This window comes from Coregonus clupeaformis, chromosome 19 (genome assembly GCF_020615455.1).
Source record: "Coregonus clupeaformis isolate EN_2021a chromosome 19, ASM2061545v1, whole genome shotgun sequence".
NCBI lineage: Eukaryota > Metazoa > Chordata > Actinopteri > Salmoniformes > Salmonidae > Coregonus > Coregonus clupeaformis.
Window position 1 is genome coordinate 29,782,352 of NC_059210.1, and position 27,610 is coordinate 29,809,961.

At 41.7% G+C, this 27,610-nt stretch overlaps 1 protein-coding gene across 3 annotated transcripts in view; it reads left to right on the forward strand.

The window, feature by feature from the left end:
- Positions 1 to 27,610, forward strand: part of LOC121531879 (N-terminal EF-hand calcium-binding protein 2-like) — a 130,573-nt gene that overhangs the window by 40,333 nt on the left and 62,630 nt on the right. For all 3 annotated transcript variants that reach the window (XM_041837410.2, XM_041837408.2, XM_041837409.2), the window contains exons 3-5: positions 7,261 to 7,369; positions 9,202 to 9,227; positions 9,551 to 9,648. In XM_041837410.2, coding sequence (XP_041693344.1) covers positions 7,261 to 7,369; positions 9,202 to 9,227; positions 9,551 to 9,648 — 233 coding nt within the window. The remainder of the gene's footprint in view (positions 1 to 7,260; positions 7,370 to 9,201; positions 9,228 to 9,550; positions 9,649 to 27,610) is intronic.

Below are 27,610 nucleotides of genomic sequence, written 5' to 3' on the forward strand. Positions count from 1 at the left end.
CAAATCTGAAAACGGTTGTGATGATTAAAGAAGCAATAAAACTGGCCTTCTTGAGACTAGTTGAGTATCTGGAGCATCAGCAATTGTGGGTTCGATTACAGGCTCAAAATGGCCAGAAACAAATAACTTTCTTCTGAAACTCGTCAGTCTATTCTTGTTCTGAGAAATGAAGGCTATTCCATGCGAGAAATTGCCAAGAAACTGAAGATCTTGTACAACGCTGTGTACTACTCCCTTCACAGAACAGGTCAAACTGTCTCTAACCAGAATATAAAGAGGAGTGGGAGGCCCCGGTGCACAACTGAGCAAGAGGACAAATACATTAGAGTGTCTAGTTTGAGAAACAGACACCTCACAGGTCCTCAACTGGCAGCTTCATTAAATAGTACCCGCAAAACACCAGTCTCAACGTCAACAGTGAAGAGGCGATTCCGGGATGCTGACCTTCTAGGCAGAGTTGCAAAGAAAAAGCCATATCTCAGACTGGCCAATAAAAAGAAAATATTAAGATGGGCAAAAGAACACAGACACTGGACAGAGGAAGATTGGAAAAAAAAGTGTTATGGACAGACGAATCGAAGTTTGAGGTGTTCGGATCACAAAGTAGAACATTTGTGAGACGCAGACCAAATGAAAAGATGCTGGAGGAGTGCTTGATGCCATCTGTCAAGCATGGTGGAGGCAATGTGATGGTCTGGGGGTGCTTTGGTGGTGGTAAAGTGGGAGATTTGCACAGGGTAAAAAGGATCTTGAAGAAGGAAGGCTATCACTCCATTTTGCAACGCCATGCCATACCCTGTGGACGGCGCTTGATTGAAGCCAATTTCATCCTACAACAGGACAATGACCCAAAGCACAGCTCCAAATTATGCAATAACTATTTAGGGAAGAAGCAGTCAGCTGGTATTCTGTCTATAATGGAGTGGCCAGCACAGTCACCGGATCTCAACCCTGTTGAGCTGTTGTGGGAGCAGCTTGACCGTATGGTACGTAAGAAGTGCCCATCAAGCCAATCCAACTTGTGGGAGGTTCTTCAGGAAGCATGGGGTGAAATCTCTTCAGATTACCTCAACAAATTGACAACTAGAATGCCAAAGGTCTGGAAGGCTGTAATTGCTGCAAATGGAGGATTCTTTGACGAAAGCAAAGTTTGAAGGACACAATTATTATTTCAATTAAAAATCATTATTTCTAACCTTGTCAATGACTACATTTCCTATGCATTTTGCTATATTTCCTATTCAAACTCATTTCATGTATGTTTTCATGGAAAACAAGGACATTTCTAAGTGACCCCAAACTTTTGAACGGTAATGTATGTCCGCCTGAAGATGAATGGTTCTGACCATTCGATAATTTTGCTTTTCTCCCGCACGCCACTGTTTTGGTTGAGTGCAGTTAGAAAGTACTAGTCAATTTTTGTAAATCTATTTTGTTGTGCTGTTGTTACATTTGTATCGGTGCACTCAGAGTGTTGGTATATATCATTTGAGCAGCGTGCAGCATGAACCGATCATTGTATCATTTCACTTTGCCTGTAAAAACATGATTAGCATGGGCAATTCTGATTAGGCTTCGATGCAAATTTTTATAATGATAAATTCATGATGTGTTTGCAATATAATTTTTTATGTTAACATAATCTATGACCAAATTTAAATTCAAAACTCTAGTTTACATTTTCAAGGTGACAGTTCTTGTTCAGTGCCTTACCAGATAACACTTCCATATTGAGAAAGAAAATGGTTGTGCTACATTAGTGCATTATCATTATGTGATTAAAAGAAAAAGAAAACTTAATGTGCAATTTAAAAATGTTTTTTCTTAACCTACCAAGTACAAAATTCAAATTCAAATCCTTATTGGGTAAAACAATATTCTTCCTCCCATTTTCGATTTCATATCCTCATTGTCATGCGTTGTCCTGGCCACATTCTTAACAGTTTGGTTTGTCTATCAATTACTGTGGGTGGGATTGTCAGGAGAGGAGCAGGATCACAGAGTTGGTAGGGTTTCAGACCTGTCAATCAATCAATATGAGTGGGATTTTCAGGGAATGGGGTGGGGTGTTTGTGAATCACAGGTTTGGGAGGGTTTCATACCTGTCAATAAATTATTGAGGGTGGGATTTTCAGGGAAGGGGGTAGATTAGTAATCTAGTCATTAAAACACTTTTTCAAAATAGTTTTTCTGTTCATAAATTTGAATTCCCCCTGTAAAAAAAACGAACAGTGTAGAATTGCAAACATTTTCTGAGGGAGATCCCACAGAACAAGATGGCTGAGTGCTTTAATGAAATGGAAATCCAATCTCAGGTCCGATCATGGCCTCATCTTATCGCATGTGCTTCATATATCCATAGAGGTTTGATTGAGTAATTGAGTGGCACCGTACATTGATTCAGAAAATGAGCCATGTAACCAACCTTTCCTTTGCCCTTCCCTAATGGAAGGTGAAGACCTGCCATTGAACACTAGCCTGATTTAATTGAATCGTTGGTTTCAAAGTCGATGTCCAGTCCGGTGTATGTAAATGCTTTCACTACCTTTTTCACCTTTTAATCCACACAGCATGAACACATTTTTTTTATTGAAAATATTTAATCCTCTGAGGAAATAAAAGAGTCTTATTAGATTAGTGCTCCTTTAAGAGTGAGTGGGAGTATAATGTGGGATGTTATTATTGTCTATTGTAGAGTGTATTTCTGGGCTGACTTTCCTTTTCTCTCCATTTACACCCCCCTCCTCCTTTTTTCTCTCTTATTTTCCTCTCTTTTACCCCTCTTTGGTATGTAATGTTCCAAGTGACATTTCTAGTACATTATTCGATACCCGCATAATGCCAATTCTAAAGGCCATTCAGAGACTTGACCTACGTTGGAAAAAACACTTCTTGTTGTGAATTAAGGTGATTAACGGCCAAAGGTCTATAAGGCAGCAAAACTACAACCATGCGACTGCCTCTGTGCCCCTTACATTCTATAGTCTATTATTAACCATAAAACATAATTATTCAACATAAAGCCGCAGTATTGCCCATTAAACACTATAACTGACCATAATGACCATGAAACACCATTAGTGATGAAATCCCCTCATGGTGTTAGTTACCATCAGAGGCCTTCTCACTGAATAAATCTTCATCAACTTGACACATTGCTATTTTTGACTATAAAGCATAATTACCTAAACAGCATATCATTATGGATATTTGCATGTGCACATAGATACATACACACACACACACATGTACGGATGTGCGCGCGCACACACACACACACTGGACTCTTGTTCATCTACTTGATTGATGATGATTACATGAGAGTCTGTCCTTGTACCATTTCAATCAGCTCTTAGCCACTGAATAAGAGGAAATGGTGATCATTTATTACATATTCTTCACCCATCATATCTCCATAAAAAGCCTTAATGTACTGGATTACAGTATTAGGTTCTGATCATGCTAAATAACCCGTAGGTAGATTGTGCACAGTCCTTTGTAATGATTAGGGGTAACTGATTTTGTATTTTGCGATAAGAATAGTTTGACTTCTTAGTGATTGTATTTTGAGCAGATTGGTTGGGAGTGCTGTGTTCACAGTCTGTGCTGAGCTGCTATTGCGTGTGTAACTGGGCTCATGTTCATAGGTTTGAAATCAGGGCTGTTCCTCAATAGAGATACAACTAAACATCTCTATGTGTTCTCCAGTCCTGAACATCAAGCCTCACCAGGCCTCTGTCTCTGTGGCCATGTTCTGAGGGATGAGTAGTAGGAGTTGATTAAATCTTAATCACATTGGGCTATTGTTCATTAATTAATCCTGTCAGTGAGGCTGGTGATCATAATGTTTAATGATTGTAGAACTCCAGTAATGAGGGTTGAGGACCCCTTCCCTTCCCTCCCCCACTCTCATCATGACAGATGACAGCCACTCATTGACGAGACATGGGACGTATAGATTACTCAATCTCTGTCTCTACCAAGCTCTGCACTTAATGTAATCACTAATTATACAGTATGTTGCTGTATGCTTCACACCTACGCTAAAGTCTGTTCATTTATGTGGTAGCATCTGTTGGTGTGCAGCTGGTGTGTGAGGAGTTGGGTGTGTTCCTTTATCCTGGCAGACAGGGCAGGTCTGGCTGTGCTGATGGATAGAGGGGGATACGGATAGCTGACAGCCTTGTGAGAGCCACTTGTGTTCCTCATTTATCAGCCAAAACAGGCCTCTGTCTCTGGAACAGGCCTTGGCTGTGTGTGGGGCCGATCCTGTGTGTGTGTGTGTGTGTGTGTGTGTGTTTGTCACAGGAGGTTGGTGGTTTCCATGTGTGTGTGTTATCATTTTCAGACACTCACACACTCTCTCTCTCTCTCTCTTTCTCTCTCTCTCTCTCACTCTCTCTATTTCTCTCTCACTCACACACACACACATTATCACTTTCAGACAATCACAACCCCAACTTTTCAGATATTCCTCTGTGTGTGGCAATCTTGCTTGGCAGGGGGCTATTCTCCTGTTCTGAATGGATGGATCCCTGACATGGACCACCTCAGGCAGGAGATAATAACTGTAAAAAGGTCCTTTATTAGTCCAGGAGATAAAAAAGAGAAAAGATGGGTCACTGGATATTAATGAATATATCTCTATACCCTTTACCTGGATCGGGTCATTTGAAATGAGGAGGATGGGGAATAGAGGAAAAGGAGAGAGATGCGGACAGAGTGAGATTGAGACATCCCAAGGAGGGTCAGCTCACTTTTTCTGGTTGCCATGACAACCATGCAGCCCATCGCCCCAAAAAAGAATGATAAAGGATAGACATGAAATACAGAGTGTTTGTCTCTTCTTATTCTTAGAAGAGCTCAGGATGTGAGAGCCCTGCTGGAAGTAAAAAGTGCTAATTACATCCCTTTTGTAAGTAGCAGTGAGGGTTGCATAGTGTCGTCCCCATTCCTGTCTGCCCACTCAGACACATTAGCAGAACTGTTCCCATCTGTCTGATGTATCCCTATCAGTCCTCACTTCAGATCCCTCCCCACACGCACACACTTATCCATTTTTATCACCAAATAACACCACTGGCTATGAGGTATTTTCATTGCTTTGAATGTTCCGTCTTATCTGGGCTCTTAATGTAATCTGAAAAACGTGGCCATCTGAGCAGAGCTTTTCATGCAGCTTGGCATTTACAGTCTGTTATTATCAGATCCTGATTCTAAGATATGAGTGATAGTCCACCCATTAAACTGGAACACAGAGAATGTTCTCTTCCCCGTTGGTGAATAGAGGCAGTGCTGGAACCTGTGATCTGCCCACATCAGAACCTATCCAGCCCTTAACCCACTGTACCCACTGAGCTTCAGCACATTCTAATTTAGAGTAGAGGATGGCTGGGTTGGGCTGGCATGCTTTTTCATGCAATGGTATTCCTTAGTGGGGAGTAATGCGGTAAAGTGGGTCAGTGTTTAATTAACTAGTGGTACAGTTGTGCTGTTCTGAGGCTCTACCCCTCGCAGGAAATGGGGTAAGACAGGGAGACACAGAGGAGGGGTGCCCTCTTAGAAAAAAGGGATCCAAAGGGTTCTCAGCTGTTCCCATAGGAGGACCCTTTTTGGTTCCAGGTAGAACCCTTTTTGGTTCCAGGTAAACCCTTATGGGTTCCATGAAGAGCCCTCTGTGGAAAGGGTTTTACATGGAACCCAAAAGTGTTCTACCTGGAACCAAAAAGGGTTCTTCAAAGGGTTCTCCGATGGGGACTGCCAAAGAACCCTTTTAGTTTAGAGATGAGCCTGTGTTCAGTAGAGAGATGTCTCTGCTCTCTATCCATCCTCCTCCGTTCCAGCAGTTCACTCAGCTTTTATGTGCCTATGCGTGTCTCTCAAAGGCAAAGAGACAAATGACAGTGACAGTGGAGAGAAGAGAGAAAGGGGGGTGACAGAAAGAGCAATGATAAAGGTAGAGAGAAGAGAATGAACTGGGGAGGGATATTAATAGGATACAGAGGAGAAATAGAGAGAGAGGGGTGGAGGGGGGATGTGCTGCTGTAGCCAGTTGTCGTTTCAATTCAAAGGACCGGATTCAAAATATTTTCTCTTTAAACGTCCCAATAGTTCTGGTCGGTGCCAATAGCTAAAATAACTCATTATTTTTAGGCTTGCACTGCAGTCATTTTCATACACTGGAGTTTATTGCCCACACTTTGTCCAATAGCCAAAAGTCCAGTTGAACAGCTTCAAGGGCAAACATAGTGGTATGAATATTTCATTTGCTTCCCATTCACATGGTGAGCCAGGGCACAGCACGGCTCCACAGGCTCCTGTAGTCCTATTAAAGCTGACTGGAGTCCTCCTGGCTGGGACTGTGCTTGGAATCTGGGGCTGGAGATGGGGCTGAGACTAAGGCTGGGGCTGGGGCTGGGGCTGGGGACTAAGTTTGGTACTGGGACTTAGGTCTGTTTCTGGTTCTGTTCCTGGGTCAAGGGCCTCAGTGGGTCCAGGGTGGCCCTGTTTCAGTTGGAGTCTGCAGCAGGTTCTCTCCCACCTCCAGATGCCTGTTCGGCCATGTAGCAGTACTGTACATCAGTCTAGAGTCATTCTGAGATAACTGATCAGCAGAGAGCAGTTCCGTAAATAATAATAATATGCCATTTAGCAGACGCTTTTATCCAAAGCGACTTACAGTCGTGCGTGCATACATTTTTTTTTTTGTGTATGGGTGGTCCCGGGGATCGAACCCACTACCTTGGCGTTACAAGCGCCGTGCTCTACCAGCTGAGCTACAGAGGACCACAAAAAGGACCGTAACAAAAGCTCTGCAAGTGGTAGCCCCTCAAATTATTTTCACTTCATTGATCTTACAGTTCGCAAATGCCCAAAGCATTGTGTAAATTCTTTATCATAATCAATAATGGTTCAGTATTGAGCCCGAAGACTGCAGGGTGATTTTGATAGATCATGATGCGGATGATGAAGATGACGATGATGATGATTATTGTTATGGCGATCATTATGCTGATTTTGACATTGTTGGTGATGATTAAGGTGATAATGGCGATAATGATATAATGCTAAAGATTATGTTTATTGATCACTGTGTGTATGATAATCACAATGAACCCAGTGGTAATGACAGTGATCATGGTGTGTGTAGTTGCATGGCTAATGGCTGCATGGCTAAGGGCAGCTGTTAACTTGATGGATGTCTCCTCCTTTCCTCTCCTCCTCCTCTCCTCTGCTCCTCTCCTCCTCTCCTGCCTGCAGATGATGGGAAGCTGTCTCTGGACGAGTTCCAGGCATTCTTCTCCGACGGGACGCTGAACGAGGAGGAACTGGAGAAGCTGTTTCACACCATTGACTCCGATAACACCAGGTGAGACAGAGCATCACATCACACTGCAACAGCAGAGCAGAGCTACTGACCGGACCACTATGGGTCTGGACCCCAGGGTGGAGATACCAATGAAGCTATGTGAAACTATTGCATTTTTTTACTGAAATTATCCTCTAGTTTCGATCTACTTTTATCTATTGCTGGGGCATCCCATAACCTCTATTCCCCTCTATTAATGCTAGTAGCCTGTTCACTAACATATAGGGCTGCAAAAGACATGTGTGTGCGTATGTGTCTGCATATGTGAACAAATGGGCGTATCCTATAAGAATGTGTATTTGTGCTGTGCAGTGCTATACAAGCAGATTGATGTTTATTGTCATGAGTCTTGTCTTGGAGGCAGAACTGAGCGATTTCCCCTTAGATAAGTCAGCTGCAAAGACAAAATTGGCAATATTGTAAAAATTCATAAAAACTAAGATTAGCTTTTTGGTCTTAATTTAAGGTTAGAGTTAGGCATTAGGGTTAGCTGTGTGGTTAAGGTTAGTGTTAAGGTTAGGGTTAGGTTTAAAATCTGATTTTATGACTTTGTGGCTGTGCACTCTGCAGAGCTGCCTCCAGAACACGATTCATGACGAAAACGCTAACCTGTGCTATACAGTAGTCCAACTCTGCCTCTGATCTACATGAATTTGATCTGGAATATGTAGATCATCATCTGCTTTCTAATTATGGACTGTTCAAATAAAGTATTTTACATTGACGTGGAAATTTCACAAGTCTGAGCTACAATAAAAAGACTGCAGTGTGTCTGTATGTGTGTGCGTGTGCGTACGTGACTGTGCATGTGACCGTGCGTGTGTGTAAGTGTGTGTGCATAAGTGTGTGTGTGTTTGTGTGTGTGTGTTTGCAAAAGTATACAATTTATCTATACTCATAAATGTCACATCCACTTTTTCAAGATCTTTTGATGTGGAACTGGTGGAACCTTTAGCTGACAGGCCTTTGTTGATGACACCTTTAGATTAAAAAAATAGAAAAAGAAAATGATGGAGAGAAAGATGAAGCACCAGGAAAAGAGAGAGAATGATGAAAGAATAGCAGAGACTAAGGACAGTCGTCCAGTTCCTGTGTTACCTGTGGTCTCTCCTCTTATCTCCTCCCTCTCTTCCTTTTTCTCTTTCATCTTCTTTCACTGGCCCTCCGGCTGGCATTTTACCCCTGGCTATCCATGACAGCAACCTTGTTATTTTCTGACACTAAATGCTTTCTCTCATTAGAATATCGATTGAAATAACTTAATGGTTCCCCAAAATGTATCTTTAATCAGGACTTTTTTAAATAAAATACATCTTTAGATTTTATCAGAAAGTTTCCTTCCCTTCACCATTACTCAACAGTATAACCAGTTACTGTTGGGGGGTAATTGATTGGCCTGTTTAGAACGTTAAATTACAATGTAAGCTTTTGCTATTTAATGCCAATCTGATTTATCGACTGACCGGACCACAGCAAGCAAAGATTAACTGTTCTCCTTATTCCTGCTCCTCATCAATCTGGTTCCGCCTTTGTAGAAATTTGTAATCAGTGATTTGTAGCAGTTCAGTTTCATGCCAAAGAATAAGATACAAAATGAATAACGATTTAGTGACCTGAAGCTGAATTCATGGGCACAGATACGCTTCTGATTTAAATTTGGATCTTGTCACCTGCTGGTCCCCCCTGATGGAGAAGTATAGATATAGAGGGTTATACTGTAGATCCATGTTGTGTTGCATGCTAGCCTTTCCTCTGTTTCTTACCCCATTCTCCTACTGCCTCTTCCCTCTCTCTCTCCATATGCTGCTCCTAACTAACCTGTGGTGTGTTAGTAATGTTGACACTAAGGAACTCTGTGGTAAGTTTTAACAGATTAATCTGTGTGTGTATCTGTGAGCTTTACATGGTGTTTGTTTGTGTCTTTGGATGTGTTGGATATGTGAATGTATGACCAGATTGTTCATCTGTGAAGTCAATATGCCATGTTTAGTTTTTCATCCCAACCATCCCAGTAGAATATCTGCATTGATTAATCACGTAGCTAGTCCATTATCCCATAAGTCATATGAAGTGCCTGTGTGTGTGTGTTTGTGCGTGCCTGTGTGTGTGTGTTTGTGCGTGCCTGTGTGTGTGTGTGTGTGTTTGCCCCTCTTACCACTGTCCTCTTCCCTGTCCTTCCAGACTACTTTGCCAAACACATGGGTGACTATGAGGGTGTACTGGCCTCCCTGGAGACTCTCAACCTGTCCATCCTCAGAGCCATGGACTTCACCAAGAAGGTGAGTCTCAAATCAAATCAAATCAAATTGTATTTGCCACATGCGCCAAATACAACATGTGTAGACCTTACAGTGAAATGCTTACTTACAAGCCCTTAACCAACAATGCAGTTTTAAGAAAAATAAGTGTTAAGTAAAAAATAGATAGATAAGTAAAATATATTTTTATGATTAAAGAGCAGCAGTAAAATAAAATAACAGTTGGGAGGCTACAGTGAGGGAAAAAAGTATTTGATCCCCTGCTGATTTTGAACGTTTGCCCACTGACAAAGAAATGGTCAGTCTTTAATTTTAATGGTAGGTTTATTTGAACAGTGAGAGACAGAATAACAACAACAAAATCCAGAAAAACGCATGTCAAAAATGTTATAAATTGATTCGCATTTTAATGACGGAAATAAGTATTTGACCCCTCTGCAAAACATGACTTAGTACTTGATGCCAAAATGGGTCGTGGATGGTTATTCCAGCATGACAATGACCCAAAACACATGGCCAAAGCAACAAAGGAGTGGCTCAAGAGGAAGCACATTAAGGTCCTGGAGTGGTCTAGCCAATCTCCAGACCTTAATCCCATAGAAAATTTGTGGAGGGAGCTGAAGGTTCGAGTTGCCAAACGTCAGCCTCGAAACCTTAATGACTTGGAAAAGATCTGCAAAGAGGAGTGGAACAAAATCCCTCCTGAGATGTGTGCATACCTGGTGGCCAACTACAAGAAACGTCTGACCTCTGTGATTGCCAACAAGGGTTTTGCCACCAAGTACTAAGTCATGTTTTGCAGAGGGGTCAAATACTTATTTCCCTCATTAAAATGCAAATCAATTTATAACATTTTTGACATGCGTTTTTCTGGATTCTTTTGTTGTTATTCTGTCTCTCACTGTTCAAATAAACCTACCATTCAAATTATAGACTGATCATTTCTTTGTCAGTGGGCAAACGTACAAAATCAGCAGGGGATCATATACTTTTTTCCCTCACTGTAGATGACCAGCAGGGTCAAATAATAATCACAGTGGTTGTAGAGGGTGTAATAGGTCAGCACCTCAGGAGTAAATGTCAGTTGGCGTTTCATACTCGGGCATTCAGAGGTTGAGAAAGCAGGTACGGTATAGTGAGAGAGAGAGGGAGGGTCGAAAACAGCAGGTCCGGGACAAGGTAGCACGTCCGGTGAACAGGTCAGGGTTCCATAGCCGTAGGTAGAACAGCAGAAACTGGATCAGTAGCACCCCGGACAGAGCCAACCAGGGAGGATATAACCCCATCCACTTTGCCAAAGCACAGCCCCCACACCATTAGAGGGATATCAACAGACCACCAACTTACTACCCTGAGACAAGGATGAGTATAGACCACAAATATGTCCTCCACCACACGAGCCCGAGGGGGTGCAAAACCGGACAGGAAGATCACCTCAGTGACTCAACCCACTCAAGTTGAGTATAGCAAAAAAAAGCCTGGCACGACATGACGCACCCGTCCTAGGGACGGCATGGAAGAGCACTAGTAAGTCAGTGACCCCCCCGTAATAGGGTCAGAGGCAGAGAATCCCAGTGGAGAGAGGGGAGCCGGCCAGGCAGAGACAGCAAGGGTGGTTTGTCACTCCCGTGCCAGACTACACGCAATCATAGGACCTACTGAAGAGATGAGTCTCCAGTAAAGACTTAAAGGTCGAAACTGAGTCTGCGTCTCTCACATGGATAGGCAGACTATTCCATAACAATGGAGCTCTATAGGAGAAAGCCCTGCCTCCAGCTGTTTGCTTAGAAATTCTAGGGAAAATAAGGAGGCCTGCGTCTTGTGACCGTAGCATACGTGTCGGTATGTACAGCAGGACCAAATTGGAGAGATCCAATTTGTAAGTCGCTCTGGATAAGAGCGTCTGCTAAATGATGTAAATGTAAATAGGTAGGAGCAAGTCCATGTAATGCTAGGTTAGCAGTAAAACCTTGAAATCAGCCCTAGCCTTAACAGGAAGCCACTGTAGAGAGGCTAGCACTGGAGTAATATGATCCCATTTTTGGGTTCTAGTCAAGATTCTAGAAGCCGTATTTAGCACTAACTGAGTTTATTTAGTGCTTTATCCGGGTAGCCAGAGAGTAGAGCATTGCAATAGTCTAATCTAGAAGTTAAGAAAGCATGGATTAGCTTTTCTGCATAATTTTTCAACAAAAGGTTTCTGATTTTTGCAATGTTACGAAGATGGAAAAAAACTGCCCTTGAAATATTATTGATATGTTCATCAAAAGAGAGATCAGGGTCCAGAGTAACACTGAGGTCCTTCACAGTTTTATTTGAGAGGACTAAACAACCATCAAGGTCAATTGTCAGATCAGACAGCAGATCTGTTTTGAGTTTAAAAGTAAAAAATGTGCTGCCATCCACTTCCTTATGTCTGAAACAAAGGCTTCCTGGGTAGGCAATTTTTGGGCTTCACCATTTTTCATCGAAATGTACAGCTGTGTGTCGCCTGCATAGCAGTGAAAGTTGACATTGTGTTTCCGAATGACATCACCAAGAGGTAGAATATATAGTGAAAACAATAGTGATCCTAAACAGAACCTTGAGGAACACCGAAACACACAATTGATTTGTCAGAGGACAAACCATCCACAGAGACGAACTGATATCTTTCCGACAGATACGATCTAAACCACTTGTCCGTGTAGACCAATTAGGGTTTCCAATCTCTCCAAAAGAATGTGGTGATCGATGGTGTCAAAAGCGGCACTAAGGTCTAGGACAGCCAAACTCAACTGGCGGACCGCGGTCCGGGTCCGGACCCAGAGAAGGGTCAATCCGGACCGGACAACATCGCATTTTGTTATATAAAAGTAAATACGTGGTTATATGCAAATAGAAGAGGCTGCGTCTTACCCAATCACATTAATCAAAATATCTTCTGCGGAACCTTGGGACAAGCAGGCAGAAAGAAACAGAAAGATTTGACCGCGGTTCAACTGTAAATATCACTGATAGAAGGAGGTTTAATTACCAGTATCTTTGTTAATATGGCTTTTTCCAAAAAAGTTCACTCTGAAAACCGTATATTCAAAGACAAGTGGACGGAACAGTATTTATTCATTCTCCCCGCAACTAGCACAAAATCAATGTGCCTGATATGCAGTGAGTCCATATCTCTCGTGAAAAGTGCCAATGACACCAGGCAAAGTAAATTAGATCAGACGTATCCCCTGAACACGGAGGTGAGAACAAAGAAGATTAACCAATTTAAATCCCAATATGAGAGGTCCACCAAAGTTCTTGTCAATTCCCTGACAGCCCAACAACGTGCAATGAAGTGTTCACTGAGGATAGCTTGGGTTTTGGGAAAACACAACAACAACAAAAATTTGACACGGTTTTTATTCTATTTTATATTTAACCAGGCAAGTCAGTTAAGAACAAATTCTTATTTACAATGACGGCCTACACCGGCCAAACCCGGACGATGCTGAGCCAATTGTGCGCCGCCCTATGGGACTCCCAATCACTTTCGCTTTTCAAGAATGATCTCCAAGGACAACTTGTCCTTTTCCCCAATCTTCTGGTGCAAACGAAGGGAGACAAAGTTGTTCCCAACCATGTTGATTTCATCCAGAAGCTGTTGGATAACTTCAAGGCTCGCTTTGATGACTTCACTGTTGGAAGAGAACTGCTGCTGCTCATCCAGAACCCCTTTCTGGTCACAAATGTGACAAAGTTGTCAGAAGAAGCAAAACAGATCTTCAGATGGGTAGATGTTGCATCACAGCAAATGGAGTTGATTGAGCTGCAAGAAAATGTGGCTTTGAAGGAGCAGACTGGTGATTGTGACCCTGTCACTTTCTGGGGAAAGATGGTGCCTGCAGCAGAAATGTAATTTCTCAGAGTGACTTATACATGAATATTGCATGGCCTACAGTGATGTACCATCCATTCAGATTATTATTTATTATTATTCCATCCAACTCTCCTTTGTTCTCCAGAGAACATGCACTTTATTTTACTTTATTTTACAAGACCCATGTACAATGGTTCACAGTGCACTTTTTGCATAGACAATTATGCAACCACTTTTGTTCTTCTGCAATGTTGTACATCAAAATAAGTTGTAATTCATTCAAATTCTTAGTCTCATTTAATGTATTTAATGTACATGTTATATAACAACATGTTTCAGAAGTTGTAGACGACTACGTTTGTTAATACGCTGTACCACAGCGCCGATAAAGGACGACATTCATCCGGACCTTTGCCACCTAGGACATTTGTGTCACTGGACCTTCTCAAATAGTAGTTGAGTACCCCTGGTCTAGGAACACGAGGACAGATGCAGAGCCTTGGTCTGACACCATTAAAAGGTAATTTACCACCTTCACGAGTGCAGTCTCAGTACTATGATGGGGTCTAAAACCAGACTGGAGTGTTTTGAGAGGAATGGGAGATTCGATAAAAGCAGATAAAAAAAATAAAATAAAAAAAATCCAGATCAAGGTTTGGCTTTTTCAGGAGAGGCTTTATTACTGCCACTTTTAGTGAGTTTGGTACACATCTGGAAGATAGGAAGCTGTTTATTATGTTCAACATAGGAGGGCCAAGCACAGGAAGTAGCTCTTTCAGCAGTTTAGTTGGAATAGGGTCCAGTAGGCAGCTGGAAGGTTTATGACTATTTTCTTGAATGTGTCGAGAGATACAAGATTAAAAATCTTTAGTGTCTCCATTGAACTTAGGTCCTGGCCGTTCTGTGCAGACTCTGGACAACTGAGTTTTGGAGAAATACGCAGATTCAAAGAGGAGTAATTTGCTCTTTAATGATCATGATCTTTTCATCTAAGAAGTTCATGAATTCATCACTGCTGAAGTGAAGGCCATCGTCTCTTGTGGAATGCTGCTTTTTAGTTAGCTTTGCAACACTATCAAAAATACATTTTTGATTGTTTTTATTCTCCTCAATTAGGTTGGAAAAGTAGGCTTATCATGCAGCAGTGAGGGCTCTTCGATATTGCACGGTACTGTCTTTCCAAGCTGGCCATTTCCATTCCAATATTCTGGAAGCTTGCTTCAGGTCTTGGGTATTTTCTGCATATCAGGGAGCTAATTTCTTGTGACAAATGTGTTTTGTTTATAGAGGTGCAACTGCATCTAGGGTATTACGCAAGGTAAAATTTAAATCCTCGGTTAGGTGTTTAACTGATTTTTGTACTCCAACGTCCTTGGGTAGGTGGAGGGTCTCTGGAAGGGCATCTAGGAATCTTTGGGTTGTCCGAGAATTTATAGCGCAGCTTTTGATAATCCTTGGTTGGGGTCTGAGCAGATTATTTGTTGCGATTGCAAACGTAATAAGATGGTGGTCCGATAGTCCAGAATTATAAAGATTTGCTTTTAGATCCACAATATTTATTCCACGGAACAAAACTAGATCCAGGGAATGACTGTGGCAATGCGTGGGTTCTGAGACATGTTGGACAAAACCCACTGAGTCGATGATGGCTCTGAAAGCCTCTTGGAGTGGGTCTGTGGATTTTTCCATGTGAATATTGAAGTCACCAAATATTTGAATATTATCTGCCATGACTACAAGGTCCGATAGGAATTCAGGGACCTCAGTGAAGAACGCTGTATCCGGCAATGAGGCCTATAAACAGTAGCTATAAAAGTGATTAAGTAGACTGCATAGATTTCATGACTAGTAGCTCAAAAGATGAAAACGCAGTCTTTTTTTTTTTTTGCTGTCATAAATGTTCGCAACCCCGCCGTCTTTACGGGATGCACGGGGGATATGGTCACTAGTGTAACCAGGAGGAGAGGCCTCATTTAAGACAGTAAATTCATCAGGCTTGAGACATGTTTCAGTCAGGCCAATCACATCAAGGTATTGATCAATGATTAGTTCATTGACTATGACTGCATTGGAAGTGAGGGATCTAACATTAAGTAGTCCTATTTTGAGATGTGAGATATTATCACAGTCTCTTTCAATAATGACAGGAATGGAGGAGGTCTTTATTCCAGTGAGCTTGCTAAGGCGAACACTTCCATGTTTAGTTTTGACCGACCTACATCGAGGCACAGACACAGTCTCAATGGGAAAGCTGAGCTGACTACACTGACTGTGCTAGTGGCAGACTCCACTAAGCTGGCAGGCTGGCTAACAGCCTGCTGCCTGACCTGCACCCTATCTCATTGTAGAGCTGAGGAGTTAGAGCCCTGTCTATGTTGATGATAAGATGAGAGCACCCCTCCAGCTTGAATGGAGTCCGTCACTCCTTAGCAGGCACTCGAGTGGTTTAAGGGGAAACATTTAAATGCCTTGGAATGGCCTAGTCAAAGCCCAGACCTCAATCCAATTGAGAATCTGTGGTATGACTTAAATATTGCTGTACACCAGCAGAACCCATCCAACTTGAAGGAGCTGGAGCAGTTTTGCCTTGAAGAATTGGCAACAATCCCAGTGGCTAGATGTGCCAAGCTTAAAGAGACATACCCCAAGAGACTTGCAGCTGTAATTGCTGCAAAAGGTGGCTCTACAAAGTATTTACTTTTTGGGGGTGAATAGTTATGAAGGCTCAAGTTTTCTGTTTTCTTGTCTTAATTCTTGTTTGTTTCACCCCCAAAAATATTTTGCATCTTCAAAATGGTAAGCATGTTGTTTAAATCAAATGATACAAACCTCCCAAAAATCAATTTTAATTCCAGGTTGTAAGGCAACAAAATAGGAAAAATGCCAAGGGGGGTGAATACTTTCGCAAGCCACTGTACAGATTAGGCTTTGCATCGGTAGCCCTGCCCCCTGGTAAACAATGTATGATTGCTGGATGATTCTTTTTAAGTGTAATATTGCGGGTAATGGAGTCGCCAATGACTAGGGTTTTCAATTTGTCAGTGCTAATGGTGGGAGGCTCTGGCGGCTCAGATCCCGTAACGGGTGGAGGAGAGACCTGAGAAGGCTCGGGCTTGAGGTCTGACTCTAACTCCGACTTGTTGCTTAGTAGGGAAAACAGTTTATATCGGCTGAATGAGCGACACCTGTTGAGCATGCGGAAAGCATTTCTTTCCAGAAGCCATGAGAAAATTGTCCGGCAGCAGGGACTGTACAAGGGGATTAACACTACTCCCTGTATTTACTGGTGGCACAGACGCTGTATCATCCTTTCCTACACTTAAATTTCCCTTGCTTAACGATTGCATCTGAAGCCGAACTTGCAACTCTGCTATCCTCACCATAAGGTGATAGTTCTCTTGTATATTAAGAGTACAGCGACTGCAATGAGAAGGCATAATGTTACTTAGCTTTTTCTTTTTTTCGCCGGGAGGAGGTCCTGCAGATGTCCAGATAAAGCTTCCTGGTTGAATAAGTTGAATTAAAAAAGTTGTGTGAGGACAAAACTTAGACCTTGGTAAACTTATTAAATACAGAGTTTGATGAAATAGTAATTAAGAGTAAAAAGCGAAAAAGTTTACGGTGCTGCGCTACGCGGTGCTGCGCTACGCGGTGCTGCTGCTGCTGGTGCTGCTGTGTTCACATGGTTGGCTGTGCTGCAGTGGCCTCCTCAGGACCTCGGGCAAGAGAGAGAAAACCATTTCTGTTTAAACACAGATGAATGGCTACAAACAAGAACACCTTCAATGATTTTGAAAATACATTTTTTCCACCACTGTCATGTCCTCCTCCACCACCCTTTTCTCTATCACCTATCTCTTCTCCTTCTCTTCTTTTGTTCTTTCTCCTTCTCTCACAGCATTTGTTCCTGTTCTTCTCTCTTCTCTTGCAGCACTGACTCTGCTTGCTATGCTCTGATGTTTAAACTTAAACATTAAACGTCTCCTTTAACGTGAAGTGTGTTTACAGGGCGGCTGTTGAAACCTTTTACAGGTGGAAGATCTCAGTAAGTCTGAAACCTCTTGAAGAGTATCTTAAATAACTCTCACGGTGCCCCCGTGAGTTATTTTCCTACTTGCGCTGATAAATACTTTGTTGAGGGAAAATGTATTGATACGATTGTGATGTGTTGTTGTTTATTAAGATGAATGCACTAAATGTAAGTCGCTCTGGATAAGAGTGTTTGCTAAATGACTGAAGTGTAAAATGTAATGTTTCCCTCTGTACGGATTGTGAAATTCTCCCAGGGAAAGAGGGAGCATTAAAGAAGGCTGCTTTCATGCTGAAAATTCCTGCCTTATGGTGTGTAGCACAATCCTGCTGCCTGCTGTTCTGCTTTCTACCTTTGAACTTTGGACACAGTATTGAATTCCACATCCCTTGAGTTTGATTGCAATTATGTCCATTATGGCGTTTCCCATGGCGAGTATGTCAGGTGTTCTCTCTCGCCTTGCTGGAAAATGAAGCCCAGGAGATTGATGTCTATTTCATTTTGGCTAATCTAACAACCCAGGCTCAAATCCATGTGGTCTTTGCTTGAGCACCTGACTGGTTTATAGAATAAGTTATTGATACCTTCTCTGTTTGAGAGTCCCATCACTCACAGTCTATCTTTCACGTCTCAGGGGACACACCACTTATAATTCATGTAAATGTGATATTTCCATTCACTTCATGAAATATTCATTCTGTGAAAGTCTACGTGTCAATTAGAGGGACAGTTGTAACCCCTTTTTAGGGTGGAAGTTAAATATGCAAACCAATTCTCAAAAGTGATTATTAAGTAATTAATAAACAGGAGCTTGAAATAATGCACCCTGAACTTTCACACAAAGCTTTGGTAATTAAGAATAATTAGGGTGTCTATGTGAGTGATTTACATCTCTGCCTCCTTCTGGTAGTGCTAGTGTTAATGCCTTGTCTTTGTTAAACTGCAGGATTACTCAGGTAGTTAAGAGCTGCATTAATTTAATAAAACTCCTGAATCTCTTGGGTATTGCATACAAATCTTTATTGTTGTTGGTATAATCCACTCCACAGCGACAGATGGAAATGTCAGTGAAGCAGTTTGTGCCATACCCAAATCTAGCTGGTATACCTGTGTCCCTGCTAGCTTCTTGATCTTCGATAGTTGCCTGTGAACATGTCATTAGCAGTGTGTGGAGCAGACACTGTATGGGATTCTACCTGCTGGGCTGAATTGTTGCTGATGACAGGCTGGTCACAATGATTGCACTCATCCCTGTACAGCCAATCTGCCATGGAGTGATTTTGTTCTGGGTCTGTCTATATCCCCCCTAAGAGCAGGCTGTGGGTCAGTCAGGGGCTGTCATTAAGAGAAGATTGGCAGCTCTCTCCCCAACAGGGATCAGTAATTTCTCACCCTGCAGCTGACATACTGACCCAGCACTGGACCACCAGGACTCACTGTGATTATCTGGATGGCAGGGATTTGACGCTGATGGGAAGAGATGTTGAGCTAGAGATCCAGTAACTCCTTTGGGGAAAAGCTTCCATTCCCACATAACAGTCAGTTGGACTATATCAAAATAACCAAACAGACAACATACAAATATGTACCCAAATAAATACACAAGTGTACAGGACATGTGTGTTGAATATTCCAACTACTGTACTTTAAAAGCAGTTATGCTAATAAGGAAGTCTGAAATGTTTCTTGAACATTTTTGACTGGCTATTTGGCAGGTGGAATTGACTAATGGACACTCCAATGGGGGGAGGATAGGAGTAAGAGAAAACATGAGAATTCATTAAACACATCTCATCTGCTGTTCGTCCTGCACACACTGCTTAATGAGCTACTGTCATTATCCTCTTATTTATTCAAGCCTGGAGCCAGCACACACCACACACACATACACACACACATACACACACACACACGAACACGAACACTCACACACTTTATTTCTGAATCCACTCAGGACCATTTGTTTATTTTGCTAAGTGACCTTCCAAGTTTGCAGCTTTTCCAATAAGAAATGTCAACACTGGCCTGTTGTTCTCCTTTTTTGATTTTCTGTCCTTTCTTTCCTTTTCGTGTGCACCACTTTCATCTTCTCTCTATTCTCCTCTCCACCCCTCCCCATCCCTTATGTCAGGGCCGGCTTAATGCAGGTGCTTACCGGGGCTGAAGCCCCTGGGCCCAGGTCAATGGGGGGCCCAAGATTAAGCCCAAACATTTTAAAAATAGCATTTATTAAGGAACTATATACTGTGTACAGTGCTTTCATAAAGTATTCAGACCCCTTCACTTTTTCCATATTTTGTTACGTTACAGCCTTATTCTAAAATTGATTAAATAAATACAAATCACCATCAATCTACACACAATACCTCATAATAGGTTTTTAGACATTTTTGCTAATTTATAAAAAATAAAAAACAGATATACCTTATTTACATAAGTATTCAGACCCTTTGCTATGAGAATCGAAATTGAGCTCAGGTGCATCCTGTTTCCATTGATCATCCTTGAGATGTTTCTACAAATTGATTGGAGTTCACCTGTGGTCAATTAAATTGATTGGACATGATTTGGAAAGGCCTTTCCAAAGTATTCAGACCCCTTGACTTTTTCCACATTTTGTTACGTTACAGCCTTATTCTAAAATTGATTACGTTGTTTTTTTCTCTCTCATCAATCTACACACAATACCCCATAATGATGAAGCAAAAACTGGTTTTTAGTCCATGTCAGAGCAAAAACCAAGCCATGGGGTCGAAGGAATTGTCCATAGAGCTCCGAGACAGGATTGTGTTGAGGCACAGATCTGGGGAAGGGTACCAAAAAATGTCTGCAGCATTGAAGGTCCCCAAGAACACAGTGGCCTCCACCATTCTTAAATGGAAGAAGTTTGGAACCACCAAGACTCTTCCTAGAGCTGGTCGCCCAGTCAAACTGAGCAATCGGGTGAAAAGGGCCTTGGTCAGGGAGGTGACCAAGACCCCGATGGTCACTCTGATAGAGCTCTAGAGTTCCTCTGTGGAGATGGGAGAACCTTCCAGAAGGACAACCATCTCTGCAGCACTCCACCAATCAGGTTCTTTATGGTAGAGTGTCCAGACGGAAGCCACTCCTCAGTAAAAGGCACATGACAGCCCACTTTGAGTTTTCCAAAAGGCACCTAAAGGACTCTCAGACCATGAGAAACAAGATTCTCTGGTCTGATGAAACCAAAATTGAACTCTTTGACCTGAATGCCAAGTGTCACATCTGGAGGAAACCTGGCACCATCCCTACGGTGAAGCATGGTGGTGGCAGCATCATGCTGTGGGGATGTTTTTCGGCGGCAGGGACTGTGAGACTAGTCAGGATCGAGGGAAAGATGAACGGAGTAAAGTACAGAGAGATCCTTGATGAAAACCTGCTCCAGAGTGCTCAGGACCTCAAACTGGGGTGAAGGTTCACCTTCCAACAGGACAACAACCCTAAGCACACAGCCAAGACAACACAGGAGTCTCTGAATGTCCTTAAGTGGCCCAGCCAGAGCCCGGACTTGAACCCGATCGAACATCTCTGGAGCTACCTGAAAATAGCTGTGCAGCAACGCTCCCCATCCAACCTGACAGAGGTTAAGAAGATCTGCAGAGAAGAATGGGAGAAACTCTCCAAAGACAGGTGTGCCAAGCTTGTAGCGTCATACCCGAGAAGACTCTAGGCTGTAGTCGCTGCCAAAGGTGCTTCAACAAAGTACTGAGTAAAGGGTCTTAATACTTATGTAAATGTCATATTTCTGTTTTGAGACTGGTGTTTTGCGGGTACTATTTAATGAAGCTGCCAGTTGAGGACCTGTCAGGCGCCTGTTTCTCAAACTAGACACTAATGTATTTGTCCTCTTGCTCAATTGTGCCCGGGGCCTCCCACTCCTCTTTCTATTCTGGTTAGAGACAGTTTGACCTGTTCTGTGAAGGGAGTAGTACACAGCGTTGTACGAGATCTTCAGTTTCTTGGCAATTTCTCGCATGGAATAGCCTTCATTTCTCAGAACAAGAATATACTGACGAGTTTCAGAAGAAAGTTATTTGTTTCTGGCCATTTTGAGCCTGTAATCGAACCCACAATTGCTGATGCTCCAGATACTCAACTAGTCTCAAGAAGGCCAGTTTTATTGCTTCTTTAATCAGCACAACAGTTTTCAGCTGTGCTAACATAATTGCAAAAGGGTTTTCTAATGATCAATTAGCCTTTTAAAATGATAAACTTGGATTAGCAAACACAACGTGCCATTGGAACACAGGACTGATGGCTGCTGATAATGGGCCTCTGTACGCCTATGTAGATATTACATTAAAAATCAGCCATTTCCAGCTACAATAGCCATTTACAACATTAACAATGTCTACACTGTTTTTCTGATCAATTTTATGTTATTTTAATGGACAAAAAAATTGCTTTTCTTTCGAAAACAAGGACATTTCTAAGTGACCCAAACTTTTGAACGGTAGTGTACTTTGTATCCTTTGTTCACTCAAGTGTTTCCTTTATTATGGCATTTACCGGTATGCCTACAGTTGGAAAGACCGCAGTTTGGGCAGCATGCGGGCCAAATATACAGCTTGTTGCATTGTGGCCATAGACAGATAATACATAAAAGGGTTTTGTAACCTCTTACCATGGCAATTCGACTGTTAAACTCATGGGTACACTAGCAATGGATGCCAGTCCTGACTTGAATGGGAACTGCCATCTATGGATTATATTTATATGGTTGGTTGTGGCTGTTGGTTTGCCTTTTGCAGATTTCAAAATATAATGGCGGGAAAAACGTACAGTTTGGAAAGCAAATGTGTACTGCTGAAAAAGAAGACTAATCTGTCTTCAGAAACAATAGAAGAAGAAAAATTCTCAACAACTCCTTATTTTTTACTAACAGCAGCACTGTTTTTCAAAGTAGCTCATCTTGAGATAGGCTATTGGCAGTGGTGTAAAGTAATTAAGTAAAAATACTTTAAAGTACTACTTAAGTAGTTTTTGGGGTATCTGTACTTTACTTTACTATTTATATTTTTTGCCAACTTTTACTTTTACTTCACTACATTCCTAAAGAAAATAATGTACTTTTTACTCCATACATTTTCCAGGACACCCAAAAGTACTCGTTACATTTTGACAGGAAAATGGTCCAATTCATACACTTATCAAGAGAACATCCCTGGTCATCCCTACTGCCTCTTATCCGGCGGACTCACTAAACACAAATGCTTCATTTGTAAATTATGTCTGAGTGTTGGAGTGTGCCTCTGGCTATCCGTCAATAAAAAAATAAATAAAGGAATTTTAAATGGTTTATACTTTTACTTTTACTTTTGATACTTAAGTACAATTGAGCAATTCCATTTACTTTTGATACTTAAGTATATTTAAAACAAAAAACTTTTAGACTTTTACTCAAGTAGTATTTTACTGGTTGACTTTCACTTTTACTTGAGTCATTTTCTATTAAGGTATCTTTACTTTTACTAAAGTAGGACAATTGTGTACTTTTTCCACCACTGGCTATTGGCATGACGAGCACACCGGCCATCATCGTGGGTAGCCTATGGCTTCATTTTCATCATTAAGTGAGTCAGTGTGCCACTGGAAATTATATTTAGTAGCCTACTGTAGCCTATATATATACTGAATATATATTTCCTCCTAATATTGTACAATCTGTGTGTCGCTTCATTGGCCTGGGCTATTGTTTGTTTGAATTCAAGAACAGTTTGATCTTAGTTTGTCAGTCAGAGTAGCCACTCATTTCAGTCATTTGTGTGGTGTTAAAAAATATTTAGCTAATGTCTTCTGTCATGTAAATTATGTAGAATTGCATGAAATGCATTTTTTTTTTAAAGGCTGATTTATTTCGGACCCTGCAATTTTGGGGGAGAAATCCTAAAAACGCCTCTGCTCAACTGTAGCTTATGCCACACTGCAAACGTTATTATGGCTTTATTATAAAGGGTCTTTTTCTTTAACAGTAAATTTACCACACTTCGAATTGCATCTTTGTGCACAGATTTGTTTACAGCGCTGGGGGGGTGGGGGGGTGGGGGGGGGCTATGATTTCTTAATCCGGCCCTGCCTGCCATCCCTTGTCTTGAAAGATGGGGGGGGGGTATTTTTGTGATTTTTTTATGGTAATGTCTTGTCACATGCATTGAGGGTGAGATGAAGCTATTGTTTAAAATGGTAATGTAGAGAGACTTGTTAAATGGTGCAGCGCTGGTGCAACAGCCCTTTTAACAGCTCTATCTCCTCCAGTCATGTCTCATTGATCTAGGTTCATATTCATGCACCTCCAGTGTATCTATGGTCGTCTCCCTACTACTTCATATGTATGAATGCATCTCTCTCTCTCTGACATGGTGGCCAGCAGGGGAGTTATTTCTGAATATTTTTGTTGATGATGTTTATCTCTGTGAGTTTGACATTGATTTAGTTGACTGATGTGGTAGGTACTATTCCTCCACTCCCAAGCTTGAAGGAGATAGAGATACCTGTCAGCACCTAGCCAGTCTGTTCCAGCACATTGCTAATGTATCACTCTTCAGGTGTCAAGGAAGGATATGTGTGTTGGGGCAGTAGGTAGAGCATATTGCTATAAGACCCAGTCGAAGTGTGCATGTTCTATATACAGTGCCTTCAGAAAGTATTCATACCCCTTGACTTATTCCACATTTTGTTGTGTTACAGCCTGAATTCAAAATGGATGAAATTGATTTTTTTTCTCTCACCCATCTACACACAATACCCCATAATGACAAAGTAAAAACGTGTTTAGAAATGTTTGCAAATACAGAAAAAATTACATTTACATACTATACCAGTCAAAGGTTTGGACACACCTACTCATTCCAGTGTTTTTCTTTATTTTTACTATTTTCTACATTGTAGAATAATAGTGAAGAAATCAAAACTATGAAATAACACATATGGAATCATGTAGTAACCAAAAAAGTGTTAAACAAATCAAAGTATATTTTATATTTGAGAATCTTCAAATAGCCACCCTTTGTCTTGATGACAGCTTTGCACACTCTTGGCATTCTCTCAACCAGCTTCACCTGGAATGCTTTTCCAACAGTCTTGAAGGAGTTCCCACATATGCTGAGCACTTGTTGGCTGCTTTTCCTTCAATCTGTGGTCTGACTCATCCAAAACCATCTCAAATGGGTTGAGGTCGGGGGACGATTGAGGCCAGGTCATCTGATGCAGCACTCCGTCACTCTCCTTCTTGGTCAAATAGCCCTTACACAGCCTGGAGGTGTGTTGGGTCATTGTCCTGTTGAAAAACAAATGATAGTCCCACTAAGCCCAAACCAGATGGGATGGCGTATCGCTGTAGAACGCTGCGGTAGCCATGCTGGTTAAGTGTGCCTTGAATTTTAAATAAATCACAGGCAGTGTCACCAGCAAAGCACCCCCACAACATAACACCTCCTCCTCCATGCTTTACAGTTGGAAATACACATGTGGAGATCATCCGTTCACCCATACCGCATCTCACAAAGACACGGCGGTGTGTCCAAACTTTTGACTGGAAGTGTAACTATTCACAATACTTTGTAGAAGCACCTTTGGCAGCTATTATAGCTGTGAGTCTTTCTGGGTAAGTCTCTAAGAGCGTTCTACATCTGGATTGTGCAACATTTTCCCGTTATTCTTTTCAAAATTCTTCAAGCTCTGTCAAATTAGTTGTTGATCATTGCTAGACAACTATTTTCAGGTCTTGCCATAGATTTTCAAGTAAATTTAAGTCAAAACTGTAATTCGGGCGCTCAGGAACATTCACTGTCTTCTTGGTAAGTAACTCCAGTGTAGATTTGGCCTTGTGTTTTAGGTTATTGTCCTGCTGAGCGGTTTCTTTCCTCTCCAGCAACTGAGTTAGGAAGGACTGTAACTTTGTAGCGACTGTGTGTATTGATACATCATCCAAAGTGTAATTAATAACTTCACCATGCTCAACAGGATATTCAATGTCTGCTTTTTTTTTTTACCCATCTACCAATAATAGGTGCCCTTCTTTGTGAGGCATTGGAAAACCTCCTTGGTCTTTGTGGTTGAATCTGTGTTTGAAATTCACTGCTTGACTGAAGGACCATTTGTAAGGTGTGGGGTACAGAGATTAGGTAGTCATTCAGAAATCATGTCAAACACTATTAATACACACATAGTGAGTCCATGCAACTTATTATGTGACTTGTTAAGCACGTTTTTACTCCTGAACTTATTTAGACTTGCCATAACAAAGAGGTTGAATACTTATTGACTCAAGACATTTCAGGTTTTCATTTTTAATTATTTGTCAAATGTTCAAAAAACATAATTCCACTTTAACATTATAGGGTATAGTGTGTAGGCCAGTGACAAACAAATCTCAATTTAATCAGTTTTAAATTCAGGCTGTAACACAACAAAATGTGGAAAAAGCAAAGGGCTGTGAATACTTTCTGAAGGCACTGTCGCTGATGCTGTGTTGGTTTGATCATGCTCAATCCTTTCTTCAGTGGTCTATGCTTTTTTAAACGAGGGACAGAGGGACAGTGTAGCTTCAATGTGTTTTCAATGCTGACACACAGTTCAAACCCAGAGATAAGTCCACTTAAGTGCTTTTTTTTTTTTTTGCCTGTACAGGACCAAGGTTTCATCCAACTGCTTTTCCTTTGATGAGGTCATGAATAGGGGTGATAAGGTTTCCTGAAAATAAGATTCTCAATAGCTCCTTGCTTATTTTCTGTTTACTGTTAAAGTCACGGCGTCTTGGTCTGTGTAGCAGTGAGGTGATATTAACCATGGCCCTGTGTGAACTCTAGTGGCACCTGATCTCCATACCTCTCACCTAATCAAACCTGGTGACTAGGGTTATTGGGTTACCATGGTAACTGAGGAGGCACCCGTCAAGAAGCCCTCGCCTGCTTTACTGTAAACCAGAGGTGTTGGAGGGGAAAGCCAAGGGATTGATCCCTACTGTGCCTCTGTTTGTCATCATGTTTCAGGGTCAGTGTCGAGAATTTTATGAGGATGTGTAAATAATGTTTTCACTAAAGTAATTTGATGGGTGTGTCATGTCCCCTGTAGCTCAGTTGGTAGAGCATGGCGCTTGCAACGCCAGGGTTGTGGGTTCGTTTCCCACGGGGGGCCAGTATGAAAAATGTATGCACTCACTAACTGTAAGTTGCTCTGGATAAGAGTGTCTGCTCAATGACTCAAATGCAACCAACTGTCACAATAACATCTGTTTGTCAGCAAACGTCCCAGTGTGTGGTCTGTCTAAAGGAATATATTTTGCATTGTAAGCCTGGCTCTCTGAGTAATACAGTTCCACCCAGTGAATCAAATGTTTTAGTGTAATGTAAAAGAGGGAGCAGAAAGAGGAGGAAGGAGTGAGGAAGCTAGCCTTCAAGGCATGGTTGCTGTGTTTCTCAGGGGAGGGCACATCCAGATGAAGCTCTCTCTCTCATTCATTATTTTTCCTCAGGAACATGCTCATGCTGCTGCTGTGGCGCACAGGGCTCTGACAGATCTGTCTACGTCTGAATAATCTAATTGGGGAGCTCATTTTTAATTCTATATAGATAACAGGGTTAGTGGTGAGTGTTAGATTTGAATATAAGTCTGCAGATGACAGGTTACTGCTTAGCTAGGTATACTGTTGGCTTATTTATTTTATGTACAGAATAGACAGAAGCTTTTGTTGCTCCCTTTACTATTGTGATAGGTTGTACCGCCAATAGTATGCAGTCATTGTTACTTCCATAGTGATAACACATGGCACACTGTGTCACTTTTCCCTAACCCACTGTCTCCTTCCTCTTCTCCACTCAATGGAAGTTTTTGGTCTAGTTAGAGGGTATGAGATGTACATCTGAGAGACAATTAATGCATGCATGAGTAATGTGTCTCACTCCCAACTAGAACATGTTCAGGTCACCCCTCCATGCTTTCATATTATATTGATGGGGATGAGATTGACCCTTTTTCCCCTTCCACGGAGGATGGGAACGGTGACCAGTGCCATACGAAGTAGACAGAGACATGGCTGAGCAGTAAATATATGAGGGATTCACTCAAAGACCCTGGTATAAACCATATAA